Source organism: Eptatretus burgeri, chromosome 12 (assembly GCF_056783735.1).
Source record: "Eptatretus burgeri isolate ZD-2024b chromosome 12, Ebu_testis_v1, whole genome shotgun sequence".
NCBI classification, from domain to species: domain Eukaryota; kingdom Metazoa; phylum Chordata; class Myxini; order Myxiniformes; family Myxinidae; genus Eptatretus; species Eptatretus burgeri.
In genome coordinates this window covers 35,361,038-35,381,596 of record NC_140972.1, presented here as the reverse complement: position 1 = coordinate 35,381,596, position 20,559 = coordinate 35,361,038, and the positions used below count along the sequence as shown (strand labels likewise).

Below are 20,559 nucleotides of genomic sequence, written 5' to 3'. Positions count from 1 at the left end.
GCGGAATTAAGCGTTTTATGGTGGCTGGAGTGTAAATCCCGCCGCCTACCTCCTTGAAAAAGTAACCCAATTGCAGGACGACGTCCGCAGACACATTTGGGCACTAGATATGGATGGCCGTTGGCTCACAAGGAGATCCTCCAGCCTTTGACAGGTTCTGTTTTTAATCCTGCTGGGTGTCCATATCCATATACCTTCCTCACTAGGAAACCTGGTGGGGGAGATGGGTTAGCCACCGACAACCAGACCATGAAACAGGTTAGTACAGGTTTACATGGTACCTGTGTCAAGTCACAGATCTAATCTGGCCTGGCCCTAGATGATCCTCAAAAATGTTCATACTGATTGGATAAAGCGCTTGATGTATGCAAATATGACGTCTTCACGAAGCCACCTATGACATCATCAATAACTGACACTTGTTTCCCATGGGGATTCCTTGACATGTGCCAAGTTTCAATATTTTCCATGGAGTGGTTTCGAAGACAGACTGCCAAAGGTTTTCCTTTTTCCAACATGGCTGCCACACAACTTGACCTATAATGTCATAATTATCATTAAAACATTCTGAACGAGTATTCGCATCTATGGTGAAAATTTTGTGGAAACCGGATAAGCGGTTGCAGAGAAAACAGAGAAAATTAGCATGGACGGTTGTACGTACGTACGGACCACCTGCAAACATACCTCTGGCGACTTCGTCAGCAGAGGCATAAAAACAGAGAAGTAAATTTGGCTCTATTATTTTGGAAATATATTAAATCGCATACGAGTGATCAATGAAGATGTGGCTCAGGACTCAATAAACACTCCCCCAACCATCCCCAATCTTCCTTTTAAAATGTACATTTGAAACAGTAATCTTTGGAGGTCTTTCAAGGTTTGTAATGACATAGAAGACACAAATCAAAGTGACAAAGGTGAGGCAGGTGTGACTGGGTGGGGTCACATGAAGAGCTGGAAAGGGTAAAAGAACGTGATGACCGTTCCTGCTCATCTTGGCTGTATTATCTCTGATACAAATGTTTCAACCAAAAAGGTAATCGCAAAATGCAACCAATTAGCCCGAGGTGCTAATTAAAAGTATAAGGGTGCTAACCGAGTGTACAGTATACTGATTACAAGGACAAGGCAATGCATCCCACCCCATGGCACTCTGCACAACCCCCCACACTCCCCACCCCACCCATTGCCATTCTGTTGCTGTCAAATACAAAAACAACAAAATGCACAAAACTCCACAATATTTACATCAAAGTCATAAGTATATTACAAGCAATGCAAATAACTCTGGACGATGTATTTGACACATCATTCAATGAAACTTTTCCTGTAAGCTATTCAACAGGGTATATGCATTCCACTGGAAAGGCAATTGTGTGGTTATCGAGTAATACGATTTTCAAAAGTGAAAAATCTATCACAATCTCTCTATCAGATTTGAGCACAAATATATGAGACAAAAAGAGACCGTATACAAAAATAGAAGACTCGTGGTCCTGTTGCTTACCTGGCTGGTCACCAAAAAGTAGAGTGACAGATGGATCAGAGTGAAATAAGAGCTGGATTTAGAATAACGATTTTAGGTCAGGTGGTATTGACATGATGTTCACAGTCATGCAACTGCCTGCTGTCTATGAGCCTTAGTGTTAAAGATATTGGCCCACTTTTGATATGATGATGATGTGTCAAAATTAGCCCTATTTGATAAGGTGCAGCCTCAAGGTGTCTTTAATTAATATTTTTTAGATATTGCCCACTTTCTGGATTATGACATCATTGGTGGCCAGATGGTGTTTCAGCTTCATTTAATCAAACATTCCTCGAGGTAGTCGTCTGTCATATCTTTTAAGTTTCACATCGATTAGTTAAGCGGTTTCAGAATAGGATTTTTATAAAGGTTTTCTTATGATCCAATATGGCTGCCATACTACGTGACTGATGTGATTATGAACAAATAATTATCTTTCCCATGGGAAGTCGATCACAAATGTAAAGTTTCACATCAATCAGTTGAGCGGTTTGAGAGAAGAAGATTGTTGAAGGTTTTCCTGTAATCTAAAATGGTGCCCAAATTATATCGAGTTCAAGCACTTTTGGGATCTTTAAACCTGACGATGAGCTAATTATAGGTAGAGGGGGGGGGGGATGCAAACTTGAGTTGCACCACACCAAAGATCATTTTAACAAAGTTTGATCACAATCCCCTCAGCAGTTTGAGAAGAAGTTGCAAGTGTTTACAGACGGACGGATGGACAGACTACTCGCCATCCCTATGTTCCAGGTATGGAACTATGTTCCAGGTGAGCTTAAAAACAAAAAACAAAAATAAAACAATTGAACAGACCTGAATCTAGCTGATTTTTTGTCCACCTATGAAAAGGGAAAAGGAATCAAGCTAGAACAACCCACATGGATATCTATATTCTCCTAAAATGTATTTCAAATCTAGGAATAAAAAGGAAAACTTCATTCCAAATGACAAGTAGGGGGTTTGGGGGAGTGAGGGGGGTGGTGGTGGTGGTGGGGGTTTCGTCATGGTTGAAGCTATATTTTGTAATCGCTTTACCTAGCATTCCACATAATAGATCAAACCTACCAACCTCTGTCATTCAGCTCTTACAAAGGCTTTACATAATGTCTGTGCTACAGTATTACACACATATAGTATAGCTTTACCAACGATGCTCAGTGAAATTCCCAGATCAGCAACCCAAACACTGTCTTTGGCAGGTTAAAAACCATGCAGGTCTACTTGTTAGGGAATTTTAGAAAATTGTATTGACCATCTGTGAAAAAATTGCTCACCAAAAAATTTCTTCACTAACGTATTCATATAGGTGTCTACTAACACCTATCAATTAGTGAAAACCCAAATCCTTGTGGAAAATTCTGGGGAGCCAATCAAAGTTCGGGTGCTCAGAGGACCTGCGCGAAAAAAAAAAAAAATCGGAAAAATTAACTTTTGCCAATATTGACTTGTGGGATGTCTAACTAGGGGTTTTTTGGGGTGCTAAATTGATTCCAACCATTAGATTTGAGGAAAAATTAATCCCTGGCCGTAAAATATTGATATGATACATTTTTAGATATCTCAGACTGTGTTTTGCGGTAATTTGGCTCAATTGATTGAGATTGTTCAAATTGTGCTGAAACCAGCATACAACATTTTTGAAACCACTGCTATATTGTTGGTTATACTTGTGCTCATGCTCAGTAGAATTCTCTGTGTTAGCTGACGTTAGCTAAGAGCTTTTAGCTATAAATTGTGTACCGGACTCAATAGAAGTTGAATATATTCAACGTAGAGTGGACCTCTTAATGTTAAAGTGGTCTTAATGTTAAAACGTAGAGTTTTAACAACAACGTAGAGTGGTCTTAATGTTAAAACACATCACTGTATGTGTGTTCTGTCTGTTTTGTGTCAAAATTTCATGTCCTGTCTGTTGTTTACAAAAAAAAGTCTTATTTTTTTAGGACAGTATGGACAAGGATGTGACTGAACCTGGCTTGAGGTGTTTCATCTGTGGTGGTTCCGGGATCGAAAAGCATACGCTCTCAAAAGTCTCCAATAAAGGCCACCCATGGAGCTTAAACATTCTGAGCTTGTAGGCGATGCGGCGTTGATCGGGAGACTAAATGAGGACTGGAACAACAGAGAAGACAGCACGTTGAGATACCATGTGGATTGTAAAACAGAGTTGTACAGTCGTGCGAGAAGTATATCCACTGCAACTGAAACAGCTAATCGTAAGTTTTTTTATTCATCATTCAAAGGAAGTAGCATTACAAATAAAAACGACAATAATAATCTCAAATTTGCTTTTTAAACAATAATTTTATTTCCATAGAACAAGATGAGAGGGCCGATGTTCAGACAGGACGAAAAAACGCCGGATATCATCTGGGCAAAGTACCTCACCTGGCTCCAGCTCTACTTCCCAAACACCATCAGCGCATCTTATCTTCCGTGATGTTTGCATACTCTGTGATGAAGGCATCAACGTTGGAACATTGGAACGAAACCCTGGTAAGTTGCACGTTTACTGAGTCCTGCACAAGTTCAAATGTATATTTTTCAATTTTTTTTCTCTTCACTCTACCACTCAAAGTCAAATACTTTAATCATGCATATATGTGGCATCATCCAGGCAGAGCCCGGAAGTTGTATCGTGCGCCTGACAATCGCTACCAGGACAGACTGAAAAGGAATTTGATGGAGACAGCTTTGAAACGAGGAGATGCCTGGGGACGTGAGGTTGCCGGTCGTCTGTCTGGGATCATAGACTTGGTAGCAGAAGAGGCGCTTTATCATCTTCGGTGCAGGACCCTATTCGAGCACTCGTTTACAAACCCCGAGGTAATTATAATAGCAATGCACTTATGAAATGAAAATTAAAATGATAAGTTCGGCTTAATTTAAAATGATATTTTTGTCTTCAGGTCGGACGGCCGATTGATGAAGAGAGACAGTTGCTGTTTGAGAAACTGTGCTTATGGATAGATGAAGGAGTGGAGCACGGTATTACAACTCTTGCAGAGATCCACAGGAAGATGGAAGAGCTTGACCCCAGCAAGGACAAAAGTCTGACACACAGTCCACGGTATCTGAGAATAGAGCTTCAGGAACAGTATGAGGAGTCTCTCTACTTCACATCAGATGAGAGAAGAACAGATATTGTGTGTCTGAGAGACATGACAAACGCAATCCTTCGAGACTACCGTCAGCAGGTCCTCAACCCCTCACAAACGCTGGACGATGCTGAACTGAAAGAACTCACCATTTCAACTGCCATCAACCTGATCTGCGGAGACTTGGCAAGAGTCCCACTTGACCAGAAGCAGTACCCTTCGGTGGAGAGCATGACCAATACACAGAACCAGCTTACTCTGATTCCCAACAGCCTACAGAAGCTACTGAAACCAATCGTGAAATCAGATGAAAAGGTAGCAGTCTGGGGCCGGAACCTACTGAAAGCCTATCGCCCTCGATCAGGAGTGATGCCCTCTCAACTCGGACTCACGATACAACTTGACCACATGTTTGGATCCAAGTGGTTGATTGACCGTTGTCATCACTTAGGATACTCTGAGTCATATGCTGAGCTCCATCGCTACAAGTATTGTTACTTGAACGTGAAAAACGGACTTGGGAGCATTGATCAGGATATCATGGTCACAGAAAAAGATGAAGCAGCAGCCGTAGAGATTGAGGAAGCAGAAGTCGATGCTGTCCTATCTCCAGAACAGGCAGAAGAGCAAGAGGAGAATAGTGATGAGATGGATGAGGGTTTTGCCATCTTCGTTCCAGAAGAAAGCACAGTTCAACAATGTGTTGGTGATAATATAGATCTGAACATTGTGTCACTAAACAGCAACACAGCATTCCATGCTATGGGCGTCATCTTCGTGACATCTCCGGCCCCTGCGAAGAGATAAGAAGAGCTTCTTGCAACTATTCCAAGAAGGCAGATAACTGTTGAGGAGAAGGCAGCAACCCTCAAAGCAGCAGAGGTGAAGATTCTATCCTTTGTTCCAAAAAATAAAGTAGGATTGGCAGACGTTAAGTTTGTTCCTGTTGCAGATCTTCATGTAGACCCTCCAGCCTTGCAGCCAGGGGACATCGCTTGGATGGCAGGGACTATGGATGGCAACTCACTGAGCAAGGATATGCACCAGTCCCTTCTACAGACCCCATTGCACCAGACTACCTCCTGACATTTGCCAGCTGCAACTGTGCGGGGGACTGCAGCTCACTCAGGTGCTGCTGTAAAAAAGCAAGGAGTCAAGTGTATTTCTGCTTGCGGCATCTGTCATGGTAACTCTTGCTGAACATAAACCAGCTGGATGACAAGATGAGTGAGAAAGATACTGGGGAGTTTGATGAATAAGGTTGTAAAAGCTGACGAAGCAACATTTCCATTGAGCACAGTTCTGTTAAAAATGTCAATAAAATACATTTTATATGATCAAGGAGTGTTTTTTGTTCTCAAAAATAATGGTTGGAATCAATTCAGCACCCCAAAAACCCCGAGTTAGACATCGTACAAGTCAATATTGGCAAAAGTTAATTTTCTGATTTTTTTCGCGCAGGCCCTCTGAACACCCGAACTTTGATTGCCTCCCCAGAATTTTCCACAAGGATTTGGGTTTGCACTAATTGATAGGTGTTAGTAGACACCTAGATGATACGTTAGTGATGAAATTTTTTGGTAAGCAATTTTTTCACAGATGGTCAATACAATTTGCTAAAATTCCCTAACTATACAACAATGTACACCATCAAAAGGCTGATAGGATTAATTCAACAGTCATGTTCTCGCCTTTGAGTTAGCTTGTCTTGAGTTTATTCCAGGTCTAATTATCAAAATGTACCTTCTGGTGGTTCAGAAGCAGCAGGTTGCATGAATGAGTACACATCCTTTTAAGGGTATATTAAGCTTCCTGTTCCCTGTCTTAGCACCAGATATTAAAGATCTCATGATAGCATATGAAAATGGTTGGTCGTTTTGTGTGCTGGCAACAGGGTCAGATTCAAAATTCCTGCCTTGAGCCACATGGGACACTGCATCAGTTGAACCCTCAGGAGTTATGCAAACCAGCAGCCAGGTGGTGTATACACACAAATTAACATCCTCAAAGTTATTGAGAACACAAAGCAAAAGGAAGTTTCCATTGGTGTGCCGTTTGCATCACAAAACCCGAAATGAACAAAGATTATCAAAAACTCATCCAATTAAATTAAATACAAAGAGGGAAACTTTCAGAACCAGGACAATATTTTTTTTTGTCATATAGAAATCATAACTGTCGCAAACCTTGGGCTTGTAAGGCTGTGCTGCTTTTAGGAAGTGGTTGTGGCGCATTTGAGAGTCATGCTCTGCCAGACTGGTTCCAAAAAGAGGATGCCTTTGGTTGAACAGTTGGGACGTGCTTGTGTGCAGCGTAGAAGAATTACTCGCCTTGGCATATTTCTGCAGCAAAGATTCAGTTGAAGCCTCTCCTTTTTCATGATCACAAATTGCATTAGACTTCATCATAAAACATCCAAACAATTAAACCCCTCAGCAGAGAGATTACACAACTTGTATCCTCTGCCAATTTAAGGCCTCATTCCTCCACAATCAAGTATGTGATACATACCCTTTGTTGGCCGAAGGCATTTTGGTAGAACATACGAAAACGTTTCCTTGTGTAAGTGCAGCGGTAAGCGCCACCCATCAGTGACTCGATCACGAGACCCACATCAATAAGTGTGATCTTGTAGTCAGGAGGCAGATTGCTCTGTGGAATGGGAGTTTGAGCAACCAGCAATTAATATACATACAATTGCAGAACTTCAACAAGCAGAAACAAATGAGTGATCAAACATAAGCTTCACTAGAAACAAAGGACAGACTTTAGCACTTATGAGCCCTGGCTATTTTCTTACTTTTCCTGAGTTTTTCGCCTCAGTACATGCTCTCAATCAAACCCCACAAACTCCTGTTTACACGTGGTGCACTGTGCCCATAAAGAGAGTGGACCCTCATATCTTGCCAGGTGTCTAGGTTCTGATGAAACAGCTCGCTTCAAAATATTGTATTTTTGTGGTCATTTTTGGCTTGCAAATAAGATCTGAGAATATGAAAATATGAGTAGAATAGGAAACTAATTTGGTTCAAGAAGGCAGGAGAATGCTGTGCAGATGGAGAGGCATATAGTTTCCACTCTGCATGAATATTAAAGTAAGCACTGCATTAGAACTTTAAAATACTTTTGGAACCACGATTCGTGGATTCGCTATTTGCAGACCCTGTGCATTTGCGGGTCATAAAGTGTGACTTGCTTCAACATCCGCGCTTCGTATATTTGCGTTTTATATATTTTTTATTTTTACACTTCAGGATTGGTCTCCTATATCCACCTGGGAAATTGGAAATCAACCAACATCACAGAATTACATAAAAAGGTGCAAAAACATATCCCCTCAACTAAAGTCCAAATGGCTTACTGTACTTCCAATCATCAGCAAAGTCATGGAATCCATAATCACAGTTCAGTTGACATAAAATCATTCCTTTTCTCCAACAGCCTCATCTTAGATCATCAATTCAGATTCAGACCTGGTCACTCGACCTTGGGCATGCTGCTTCTACTCTCCCAACAATGGTAGAGGCCCTCAATATCAGACACAAGATCAGGGCCGTCTCTGGACATATCTCGACCTTTTGATACAATCTGGTATCCTGCCTTGCTCTCCAAACTGTTTGCCTGTGGAATCCAAGGCCAACTCCGCTCTTGGATTGCTGACTTCATCCACTCTTGTACACAATGTGTGGCTCTCAATGGAACCCTTCCATCTCCTCTTCCTGTCACAGCTAGAGTACCCCAATGCAGTGTTCTCGGCCCCATAATATTCCTAAACTTCATCAATGATCTCAATGAGTCTGGAAAATCCTCTTTATCTCTTTGCTGATGACTCCACACTCTGCCATGAAATCTTCCATCCTTCTGATAGACAAGCAGCAGCCTCTTCCCTCTTTTCATACCTTGAAAAAAAAAATCACAAGATGGACAATTAATTGGAACATGTCTTTCAATCCTGACATCTCACATTCTCACAATCTCTCTCTGAAAGGACCGTATGGCAAACCCCCTATTGACTTTCTTAACAATCCTCTTGAGGATGTTGTCATTCAAACTCCTGGATCTCACCATCAGCCATGTTCATTCTTGGGCAAACCACATTCAAAAGTTGGCCTCCAAAGCCAATTGCCAACTGGGCATTCTCCGTCATACAAATTGGCACACCTGACCTCCGATTTATCTACAAGGCTTTCATCCGCAGCTTGATGGAGTACTACTCTCTCATCTGGGTTGGCTTCCCTGCCTCACATCTTATTCAGCTTGACACAGTGGAAACCAAGGCATTTAAGATCATGACAATCTCCCATGCTGAAGCTGAGTCTCTGGGTCTATCACTTTGCCATCGTAGATGGGTCGGTGGTCTCTCCATCTTCTCCAGCCTCCTTTCTAGTCTTGCATCCTCAGCTCTTTCCGTGCTTCGTCCTGCCCCCCCCCCCCCCCAGATTTCTGCAGGGCACACATGGTCCACCATCAACTTCCTTCTGGTAGAACTACCTAAATTCAGAATCACTGCTCACCTACACTCATTTGTTCCTCTTTTTCCCCGCCTGTGGAATCAACTTCCACATCCTCTTCGATCTCATTCTTCCCTCCAGATCTTCAAAACAGCTGATCACCACCATCTGAGATAGTCCCGATTCCAAAACCATGATCTCTTCTCCCCTCGTTCACCCCACTAAAATCCCTACTCCTTCCAATTTTCCAGTTTTCCCTCCTGTGTCCATCTTGTCCATCCTATTTTTGTCTGTTACATCCTGATCCGTTCAGTGTACTAGCTATCTTTTCCACAAGCCTCGATTATGCATCCAAAAAAAGAAAACCTCAACATCATGGACCCTCAGATGGCAAATCATCACACCATCCATTTTGCTTCTTACACTAAGTGTAATTATCCACTCTCACGATTTTACTCAAAAGTAGAGTTTATTTTTAAAACAACTTATTTACCCAGAAAACAATACCCTTCTCGACTCCAATTATTCTGAATGACCAAACGTGGATAATGACCCTGAACAAACACTTCAATTTTGTACTACCATTGTTTTGAGAAGCTGGCAAGAATCTCAATGACCTTATATTGGGAAAAAAAAAAAGATTTCCTTCATAACTGGTAGATGCTGTTGGTAAAGGTGCTGTCACACCTTAACGATTTAGCCAGCAATGGCAACGTATAAAATGGATGTATAACGTTGGCGTACGCTGAAATTTTGATGCTTTTTTAAAGTTTTGGTCGAATTCATAACGTGTTGGTCGTATGCATAACATATTAGTAACGGGCACAGAACGTTTCGTTGTCTTATAGATAACTTGTACCAACGAATGCTTAGCCTGTTGTCGGCGTTCACAACCTATGCCCAACGATAGTTCAACTTAGGCATAGCGCGCTGCACGTATCGCCGACGAACTCATGGCGTAGCCTATTAAAAAGCTGCCGCACGCCGATTTAAATCATAACCGCCTGGAAATTGAAAGTGTCAACCACGTAGTCACACCTTGACGATTTAGCCAGCGTATGCCGACCTATGAAAAATTTGCCAAACCAAACTGGCACGCGTCGAATACGGTATGGGTAAGTTGTGTATACGTCAAGAGCACACTGAAAAACGATGAAGTATGCTGTCATATTTCGTGGTACGTCTTGTACATCGTGAAATTTCAAGCATGCTGAAAATTTTACGAAGTACTCACCGTATGGCTCACACATTCCGCTACGCTGGGAATAAGTTGTAGGCACGATATGCGATCGTTGGCACACGTCGACACAAGTTCCTTGAAAGTTACTCATAAGTCGAAACACGTCGAGGTAATGTTGAGCAGACCCGAAACTTATTATCTTGGTCAAGGCACATTTTCTTTTTTTTGTCCTTGGCTCCGTGAAGGCACATGACGAAATATCTGAAGTTGTTATTGTTGTTGTTTTTTATTATTGTTTTTTTAGTCTATCACGAATTTTAAAATATATTCGGACATTTGCTTTTAAGTTTCGACGTTGACGTGACAATATCCTCAAACAGAAAATATTCACAGAGGAGGAACTAAGAATAAGACATGAGCAAACTGAAGAGGCAATCGGACGTGACGTAACGGCATGTGACGAAATATAGGAAATTATTGTGGTTTTTTTTTTTTTTTTTGAAACGCTGCCAATACGCCATTATATGGTAGCTGTAAATTAGGAACACGTTCAGTAAGTTCTGTGTTCGTCCGGAAGACGTCAATCAAATACGTTTACATACGTCAATATGCATTGGAGGTACGTTACACATAGGTTCAAAGCACGTTACTCATATGTTAGAAATAAGTTTTGGGTACGCGAAGCATTACCTCAACGTGTTTCGACTTATGAGTAAGTTACAAGTAATGTGCCTCGACATGTGTAAACGATCGCATAACGTGCCTCGAAGTGTGTCAACGTTCGTGTAACGTGCCTACAACACGTTACTCATAGGTTATAAATAAGTTTCGGGTATGCAAATCATTACCTCGACGTGTTTCGACTTATGAGTAACTTTAAGTAACGTGTGTCGACATGTGTTAACGATCGCATAACGTGCCTTCAACTTATGGCCAGCGTAGCGGAATGTGTGAGTCATACGATGGCATATGTCGTAAAATTTCAAGCATGCTAAAATTTGAGGACAACCGCAAAGTACAACGATGAAAGCCAGAATACTACGACGTATGGCAGTGTTTTTCAACGTGCTCTTAACGTATACAAAACTTACCCATAACGTATTCGACGTGTGCCAGCGTTTTAGACAATTTTTTCATAAGTCAGCATATGCTGGCTAAATCGTCAAGGTGCGACAGCGCCTTAATATAAGAAAGGATCCTGTTATAAATAATATCTTAACGAAACCGGTCCTGCAGTTGGAATGCTTGCATTAAAAGTAAATGATGAGAAAGATCGGATTAATAACTTGATGAAGAATATACAATTTAAGAATTGCAGAAAGGGAGGGAAAACAAATAAATAAATAAAAAGAGACAAGGGAAAGAAGTAAAAGATTGCAAAACTGGAAAAACAATAATGCACACTTGTACAACGTGTGGCTGAAAAAGGTCGAAACAAGTAAGGCCCACCTTCTTCACATCCCGTACAAGATAATAAATAGAGGGATTTGTTGGTCCGTGCTTCTGCAAAAGTCACAAATTGAACAGTTGAGGATGAATCTATAAAACAAACAAACTGCAAAGCATTTATTCACATCTGCCATGATGGATAAATGGACACAACTGCAGATGTGCAACCAAATATATGAGGTCTGGGCGATAATCGCGATGGGACAATTAACGCACTTTCCAGTTGCTATTGCGATAACGATAATGGTATATTGGCTGTGTTTAGCGTTTAGTGTGTTTAGTTTATCTCAAAAGATACACTGTAACCGTATTAAATGCAGTGCTATGAAATAAATCAGGTGATAGAATATGTAATGCATATTCTCCAAGATTTAATTTGAATGGTATGCTATTAAGCAATAAACATCAAAACAAACAACCAACTACTCAAGGTGCCAAAACTTATTTTGGTGTCGAATTTGGCGATCCGTTTGACTGCGCTTTGTCTGTGCATGAAGTTAAGCACTCAAGGCAACATCATGTCAAAGATCGAGAAAATGAACGTCTTCAGTGTGTGGAGTTTAGGCACTGAGGATAAGGACAAGCAGGTCATGTCGTTCTTCTCTCTTCTCACTGGTCCCGTAGGTTCTCTTCTCACTGTTCTAACCATTATCGCTAATTACCTCCACCACTGAAGGTGGATGAAGGTTATGTCTTCACCCCTGTCTGTCTGTTTGTTTGTTTGTTCTTGAACAGCAGATCTCAAAAAGTTGTGGACGGATTAGGACAAAATTTGGTGGTGGCTTCAGTATATGACACAGACAAAATTATTAAATTTTGGTGAAGATCCAAACCCGGATTTGGATCCGATAAATTGTTTGTTTGTTTTTTCACCATTGAGAGAAAGGGCCAATAACGACACATAGGATATCTCAAAAAGTTGTGGACAGATTCGGACGAAACTTGGTGGGCAGGTTAGGTATGTATTTTGGTGAAGGTGAAGATCATTATGAACATGTATTTTGGTGAAGGAAGAATCGATTCCATTTTGGTGAAGATCTGAATACGCATCCGAGAATTTTTTTAAGGGATTCTTCACCATTGAGTGATGGGGGTAAAATGATATATAGCACGATATCTGAAAAAGTTATGGACACATTCGGACAAAACTTGGTGGATGAGTTGGTTAGCTGACAAAAACAAGCTGATTAAATTTTAGTTCAGGTCTGAATCCAGAACTGGCCTATCAGTGGAATACAAAATGTAAACTAATCAGCCTGGAGGAAGTATGCACTCTACCGAGTGGCCGTTCTAGTTATATTATCGCGACAATCAGGCCCATTATTGTGAAGTAGGTTTTTCCATTATCGCGCAGGCCTAATATATGAATATATATATATATATATATATATATATATATATATATATATATATGTTAAAGTATATATAATATTTTGAGGAAGACTTATAATAACCCACTCAGATCAGTGGACATGCCAGACCTTGGGGGCTTTGACCACCCACCAGAGCCAGGAGTTACTTTTGACCTCTTGGATTTTCGGTGGCAGGAAATCCAAGAGGTTGTGTGGAAAGCTGGAAGAGTGCCCCTGGTCTGAATGGGATTTCGTACAAGGTGTATAAGGAGTGTCCAAGGCTATTACGAGTATTGTGGTCGCTGCTCAGAGTTGTTTGGAGGAAACAGCTGATACCAGAATGTTGGTGTTTTGCAAATGGGATTTATATCCCCAAATAAGATGAGTCGAAGGAGATACAAGTGTGCCAGGCTTTCTGCGATGTCTCGAGTATGTGGAGATGATTTGGGACACTATCCGATATGCAAGGCAAGAGAAAAAGGATCTTTACGTTATATGGCTGGACCTGGCAAATGCATATGGCTCAGTGCAGCGTCAACTATTTGCCAAAGCATTGGATATTTTCTGGGTCCCCAACAAGGTGAGGGAGGTGATTGTCCAATAATACAATGGCTTTCTTATGCGTTTTTCTACACCGAAGTACACAACCAAGTGGCAGGCACTTGAAGTCGGGCATACCAATGGGGAGTGTGATTTCACCGTTGCTGTTTGTTATGGCTATGGAAGTAATTATTCGTGGGACAAAAAGAGTATCAACTGGTGTAGTTCGAGGTGGGGAGAAACCACAGCCACCAATAAAGGCCTTTATGGATGGCATCACCATTCTGTCTCCTGAGTTGGAAGCAGCTAAAATGTTGTTGAAGCAACGAGAAGAGCTCATTAAATGTAGCTGGATGGAATTTAAGCCAAAGAAGAGCAGGAGTCTTTCTATAAAGAAATGTAAAGTGAAAGAGCTTCATTTTGTCATGGCTGGGGATAGAATCCCTACATTGAATGAACAGCCAGTTAAGAGTCTTGGCAGATGGTATGCACAACCGTTAACAGATAGGCATCAAGGAATCCAGGTGTAGAAGGAACTTGTGCAGGGTCTTTCTACAATTGATGGTTGTAGCTTGCCAGGGAGGTATAAGATATGGTGCTACCAATTTGGGTTGTTGCCTCATTTCTAGATATAGGAGATTACTCGAACAGGAGTGGAGAGGATGGAGAAGATGGTCAATTCATACATGCGGAAATGGTTGAGTTTGCCAAAAATGTTAGCAAGTTTGGTGTTATACATCAGAAGTTCAAAGATAAAGTTTCCATTTAAGTCACTAGCTGAAGAATATAAGATTGGGAAAACCAGATTCCAAATGATGCTTCGAGATTCAAAAGACCCAGTGATCAGTGAACTGGAGCCAAAGATAAGAACGGGAACTAAGTGCGATGTTCAGATGGTTGAAGATGCGGAGAGTAGGATGCAAATGAAGGAAATCATCGGGGCAGTGCAGAAAGACAGGTAAGGATTTGGTTGGAAAGAACAGAAACGGTGGCCACAAGTGAGTGCAGGTGGGGGACGAGAGATGGTTATCGAAGAGATTTAAATGTATGGAAGAGGAGAGAAGAACGGTTCAAGCTATAAGTCAACCTCAGCAAGGAGCATGGACAGCATGGGAGATGGTTGTGCAGAAGGTTAGCTGGGCATTGCCGTGCAAGATGGAGCCACAGCGACTAATCTTTGCACTTCTATCAATGTGTGACCAGATGCCAACTGCGGTGAATCTGGCAAAATGGAAATTGGCTGAGTCAGTAGAATGTACCAAGTGTGGTAGAAGAGAGACATTAGAGCATGTACTGTCTGGTTACCCGAAATCTCTAGCCAGGTATACTTGGTGACATAACTAGGTTTTGCGAGTGATTGTCGAGGTTACGAAAAGGCTTTGTGATGAGGCAAACAAATCAGACAGACATAAAAGAGAAGACCATTATCACGTTCATAAAGGAGGGTGAGAAAGTAAGGTAAAGCAACATCAAAGGAGCAGCATGCATTTTGAAGCCAGGGGTGGGCTGGCAGATCGACACAGATTTGGACAGAGCACTGAGGTTCCCATCTCATATTGCAGTCATCCAACAAAGACCTGATTTAATTATTTGATCTGATGTGGTAAAAAGGGTTATTATCATGAAGCTGACAGTACCATTGGAAGGAAATATGAAATGGGCATATGAAAGAAAGTTGTGTTGGTATGAAGTGGTGAGAGAAGCGTGTGATGACCGTGGGTGGATGTGTGATGTGCTACCAGTGTAAGTGGGTTGTAAGGGTTTTGTGGCAAAGTCTATGCTGAAGTTCCTCAAGATTATTGGAGCGTCATCTAAGCAAGTCAACAATACTGTGACGCAATTACAGGAGGCAGCAGTGATAGCATCATTGTGGATTTGGAGGCAGAGGCGAGTGCAGTGATTCCATTCATATGTTAAGGCAAGTCTGTGGGGATCTATATCTGGTCAATGATATCTGGTGATGAGCATGTGGGCTGATGTCGCTTGTTGGTACGTGTGCTGCACTGCTGGGGCCGCCCATGAGGAGCTGTACTGGAGTAGGCCCCAAAACAGTGATGATGCATGGGTTCCAGCTGAGGGGAGCAACATCGAGCAGTGTCCTGGCACTGTATATTCTGTTATAATATATATATATATATATATATATATATATATATATATATATATATATATATACATATATATATATATATATATATATATATATATATATATATGTTTGTGCGTATGTATGTATGTATGTATGTATGTATGTATGTATGTATATCTATCTATAATTCCAGCAATCTGTGTGTGTGTGTCTGTCTGTCTGTATGTCTGTCTGTGTGTGTGTCTGTGACCACCGTTTCTCGACAACCACTGGTCTAATCTAATTGAAACTTGCCAGGAATATTGCTGGGGCCCTGTGGATGTACCTTTTTAAGGTTTGATATTAATCGGACAAGCAGTTCCCAAGTTATAATCGGACAAGCAGTTCCCAAGTTACGGCCATTTATTTGCCAACCAGACAGGACACGGTGCTATGACGTCACAATCCTTCTTCCTCTTATTTTTTTTTGCACGTTCGGCCACACACCTACGGGCACGCACTCGTGTATGTAAATGTATATATATATATATATATATATATATATATATATATATATATATATATATATATATATAATATTATGTATGTGTGTACATGTATATGTGTGTACACACACACACACACACACACACACACACACACACACACACACACACACACACACACACACACACACACACACACACACACACAGTATTTTTGGCCTATATGTGGAGTGGAAGTCGAATTGGTTAATTTCCCATTTTTCTTTCCTTCATTTATAAATAAGTGGATTTGGAGGATAAGGCGAAGCAAAATCAACTATGGTAGTTAGAAAAACTGCCAGTTAGAACAAGAGGCGTAAATTCTTCTCTGACACTCACAAAGATTTCTCGATTCCAGATTTATCACGTGACTCACCCGAAAGCCCAATCATGGTGAGGTGAGCACAGTATCACTCCAGGCTTACCTCCCCTTTGCCTTCCCAAACCACAAATGTTTCAAGCAGTTCATCCAAGAAATGAAGGCATACCTCCCTCCCTGTAACCCCTCCATGACACAGCTGCACCTCTCCTGCCCCGACAAGTCATCTCGGCCCCACATTTTGGTGAGTTCCCCTGTAACTGTTCATTTAGTTGTCCATTTGTCTATTTAATTTGTTTTCTTTCAAGGTCCCCTGACATGCAAAAGTACTGAAATTTCATTTATATATGTCCTATCGGAGTTTTTCATCGTGATTTCAGATCTGACAATGTTTTTTCACAATACTCATTCTGCAAAATGTAAAATTAAAAAAACAAACCTCTTCGGGAATGCCCCTAAAAATTCTCCTGAAAGGGGCGTAACCCACATGACGTCAACTACAGGATTACAAAGGCTGCACGTTAATTACTCGGGTTGGTGGTCTATGTGATTCTATTGGCTTCTTGCGTGTTTCCACATTTGATTGGTCCACTCAATCGCTTCGTTCATTTCTGCTTTAAAAAAATCGAACATTTGGTTTTTAATAATGTATGACATGGACTTTGATTTGTCTGGTAATGACAGTGAGTGTGAGAGAAATGAAGGATTTTGGTCTGAGTCACATGGAGAATTGTCGGATATCGTAGTCGTGGGAGGTGAAGTTCAGGCAGCTGGAAATGAAATACGGCCTTAGCAGTTCGAGCCCGAAGCAGGACAAGCAGAGGAAAATGGCGATGAAATTCCCGGCGTTCATTATGATCGGGAGGATATCGAAGGAAGACTTGGCAATAACAACTGGTTAGACTAAATCCTATTCGTAATTCAATAATGTAAATTCGACTTGCATACTGCTCGATATCAGAAATATTTTAGTGAGGTGACGTGACCAACGCAGCGCAGCGGACATGGTTCTCCACGGCGAATAAATCGCAAGCAAGGCTGGCGCATGTCATCGGCCGTATCTCTCCGCGCATAAAACTAGGCAATCTCGCTGTCCGGATACGATGAGAACTTGTGTGCAGAACACACCTTGTGACACAATTGTCTCGAGTAGTCTGATAAATCTGACGTTCTGTTGCATTTTTATTTATTTTATTCCTACTGTTGTCATGTAGCGCCAGTAGAAAACAATAAGCCTGGTGTTGGCTTAGTGGTGAGGGTGGCGGCTTGGGATCCTCAGGTCCTGAGTTCAAGCCTCGTTGGACGCTGAATTAAAATACACCAGGAGGTTGACTCAGCCTGTCATCCTTCCGAGGTCGGCAAAATGAGCACCAGTGTACTGGTAAGGGGGACACTGCATCAGCGGCATAGCCGCGTCCCAACCAATGATGCAACCAGCAGCCACAGGCTGCACTCAATAGAGAGAGAGAGAGAGAGAGAGATAGAGAGAGTAGAAAACAATGAAGAAAAGAGAATAATAAAAGAAAGCTACAGCACGTCAGATTTAATCGGCCGAGTCGGACGGACGACGGATTTATCGGCCGAGTCGGACGGACGACGGATTTATCGGCCGAGTCGGACGGACGACGGATTTATCGGCCGAGTCGGACGGACGACGGATTTATCGGCCGAGTCGGACGGACGACGGATTTATTGGACCAGTTGGACGGACGACAGATTTATCGGACTAGTCTAGACCAGTGTTTCTCAACCGGGGTTCCCCGGAACCCTAGGGTTCCGCAAGAGGTCGCAAGGGGTTCCGCGAGAAACAGTAATAAATAGGCTAATGTATTTTTGAGTAGTTTTTGTTTGATTTAATTTTCGTAATTTTACTATACACGCACGGTATATTGTTGGAAACTCCTTGGTTATTATAATAAAGGCTTCAACCTCTTATATTATTTACAATTATAACAACCATAGGGAATGTATTTAAGGATGTCTGTATGGCGCCAGTGTGAAACCGCCCTCACTGGTTAGTGGACGTCCTGTATCATTGAGTGACTGACTCAAGTACGGGACGCATGCACGGTGTCCATCTATCTTCTCTGTGCTTCCTAGCACGAAGTCTCTCTCTCAAGGTGAGGTCTACTGCTTACCTTTACTGCTTCAGCTTTATTTGTTTAAATTTTGTTGATCAAGTTACATGAGGTGTGTTTTTAATTGTCAAACAGACTCGGGGTTGACAAACACTTTCAAAAATGACGTTTTCAAAAAAAAAAAAAATTTTTTTTGTGAATTACAACCTCGGTGTGAGGTGTCATAAATGAGTAGTATGTTTTTTTTTCATTGCCAATAAATTTGACAAAAAGGGGGTCATTTTTTTTCCTTAAACCAGGTATCCGAAAGAAATATATTATATTTACCACGTGAACTACGTGAACTAAAAATATAAAAGAGCTAGATATTAATAATGGTATATAATAATTTTTATGCAGGGGTTCACTGAGACATGAAAACTATTCAATGGTTCCACAAGGGTAAAAAGGTTGAGAAACGCTGGTCTAGACTAGAGATCTTAAGTCAATCCACTCTGTGCGAGTTTCTGTATGTGACGGCAACGCTGCGATTCGCTGGTCAACTTTTTTAGGGGCGGGCATAGCAAGTTGTGAAAAGCACCAGAAATGATCGAAATATTGCTCTACTTATCCAATTTTTGATTAAAAAAAAAACATGGGTGATTTCTTCACGAGGAAGGTCAAGTTAATATATAAATAACCAGAAAGTTTTGCATGTCAGGGGACCTTTAATGATTTTGTTTAATATTTGTCTCAAATATGTATTAATTGTTCAACCAATCGGAAAAACGTTCGGGGCAATGATTTCTGTAGTGCGTTTTAAATTAACAATTTTTCAATTGATTTCAGAAAATATCACACTTTGCAAATCTTTTTCACTTATGAAAATCAATGTCTTAAACCATAGTTAAGTCGATCGATTCTGAGTATGTGTTTTCTGTCTTTCAAAATCCAGACTTTCAAGGAAAAAAAATACTAAAAAAAGAATCAACTTATATGCCAAAAAATATATGGTGCATATACAGTATATATATATATATATATATATATATATATATATATATATATATATATATATAGATATATATATATATATATATATATATATATACATATATATATATATATATATATACATATATATATATATATACATATATATATATATATACATATATATATACATATATATATATATATACATATATATATATATATATATATATATATATATATATATATATATAGTAAACCTTTAAATATCGTGGGGGTTATGCTCCTGAAAAATGCTGTGATATTCCAAACCATGATAGTTAAAACCAAGAACCTATGGAAAAAGGGGGGGGGGGGTTAGGTTCCAGCCATACCGTGTTGTAGAGCTCCTCAAGACGTGGAAACGTCAGAAACTTGTGCATGCTCACACCATTTTCAATGAGCAGCTTAACAAACTCCATGCGATCCATCACCAGCGCATCCAGCATAGCTCGCTCCAGTGCCCCCACCTCACACATGCTCAATCATATTAGGTGGCCAGTTGATGTACAGACGACAGATATTTATTTCCACATTTGTCATGATGGCAAGGTGTGCAAAAACACAGAAGAGGTTTACAGTCATTGGAGAATTTCCAAGCATTGCCAGACAAATTAACCACAAACTGCATTTTCATTTTGGAGGATAAAAACAAAAAAGCATTTTATGGTATTGCTTTGCTCAGTTGGGGTGAATACTGTATCAAATGGCTCCATGTCAATAAAAAAAAACTGGGCTTCTGTGGATATTTTTATGCATTGGACTTTTGTGGAAACCTCCAGGAACTCGCACCGACAATAGATATATGAACAATTATAAAGCGGAAGCAGCGGGGGAAAGAGAGTGGCATTTCTATATGTGGAGGAATTGCGTACTTGGCCGGTGAGTCGCCCAGATAGCCCAGATGGATGGTTTGACAAAGGACCTGAGTTTG

The 20,559-nt window shown here is 40.8% G+C and overlaps 1 protein-coding gene and 1 pseudogene across 4 annotated transcripts in view; one reads left to right on the top strand and one right to left on the bottom strand.

The window, feature by feature from the left end:
• TRPM7 (transient receptor potential cation channel subfamily M member 7) overlaps nucleotides 1–20,559 on the bottom strand; it is a 224,113-nt gene that overhangs the window by 108,083 nt on the left and 95,471 nt on the right. For all 3 annotated transcript variants that reach the window (XR_015050321.1, XM_085850121.1, XM_085850122.1), the window contains 4 exons: nucleotides 19,961–20,095; nucleotides 11,713–11,766; nucleotides 7,144–7,284; nucleotides 6,819–6,974 (listed from right to left, as the gene is read on the bottom strand). Coding sequence is in view for 2 of the 3 variants with exons in the window: in XM_085850121.1 (XP_085706247.1) it covers nucleotides 6,819–6,974; nucleotides 7,144–7,284; nucleotides 11,713–11,766; nucleotides 19,961–20,095 (486 nt within the window). In the remaining variant the exon portion in view is untranslated. The remainder of the gene's footprint in view (nucleotides 1–6,818; nucleotides 6,975–7,143; nucleotides 7,285–11,712; nucleotides 11,767–19,960; nucleotides 20,096–20,559) is intronic.
• Nucleotides 2,674–5,459, top strand: LOC147015404 (uncharacterized; annotated as a pseudogene). The gene is made up of 3 exons (XR_015050322.1): nucleotides 2,674–3,750; nucleotides 3,852–4,360; nucleotides 4,444–5,459. The product of XR_015050322.1 is annotated as an uncharacterized LOC147015404 (transcript).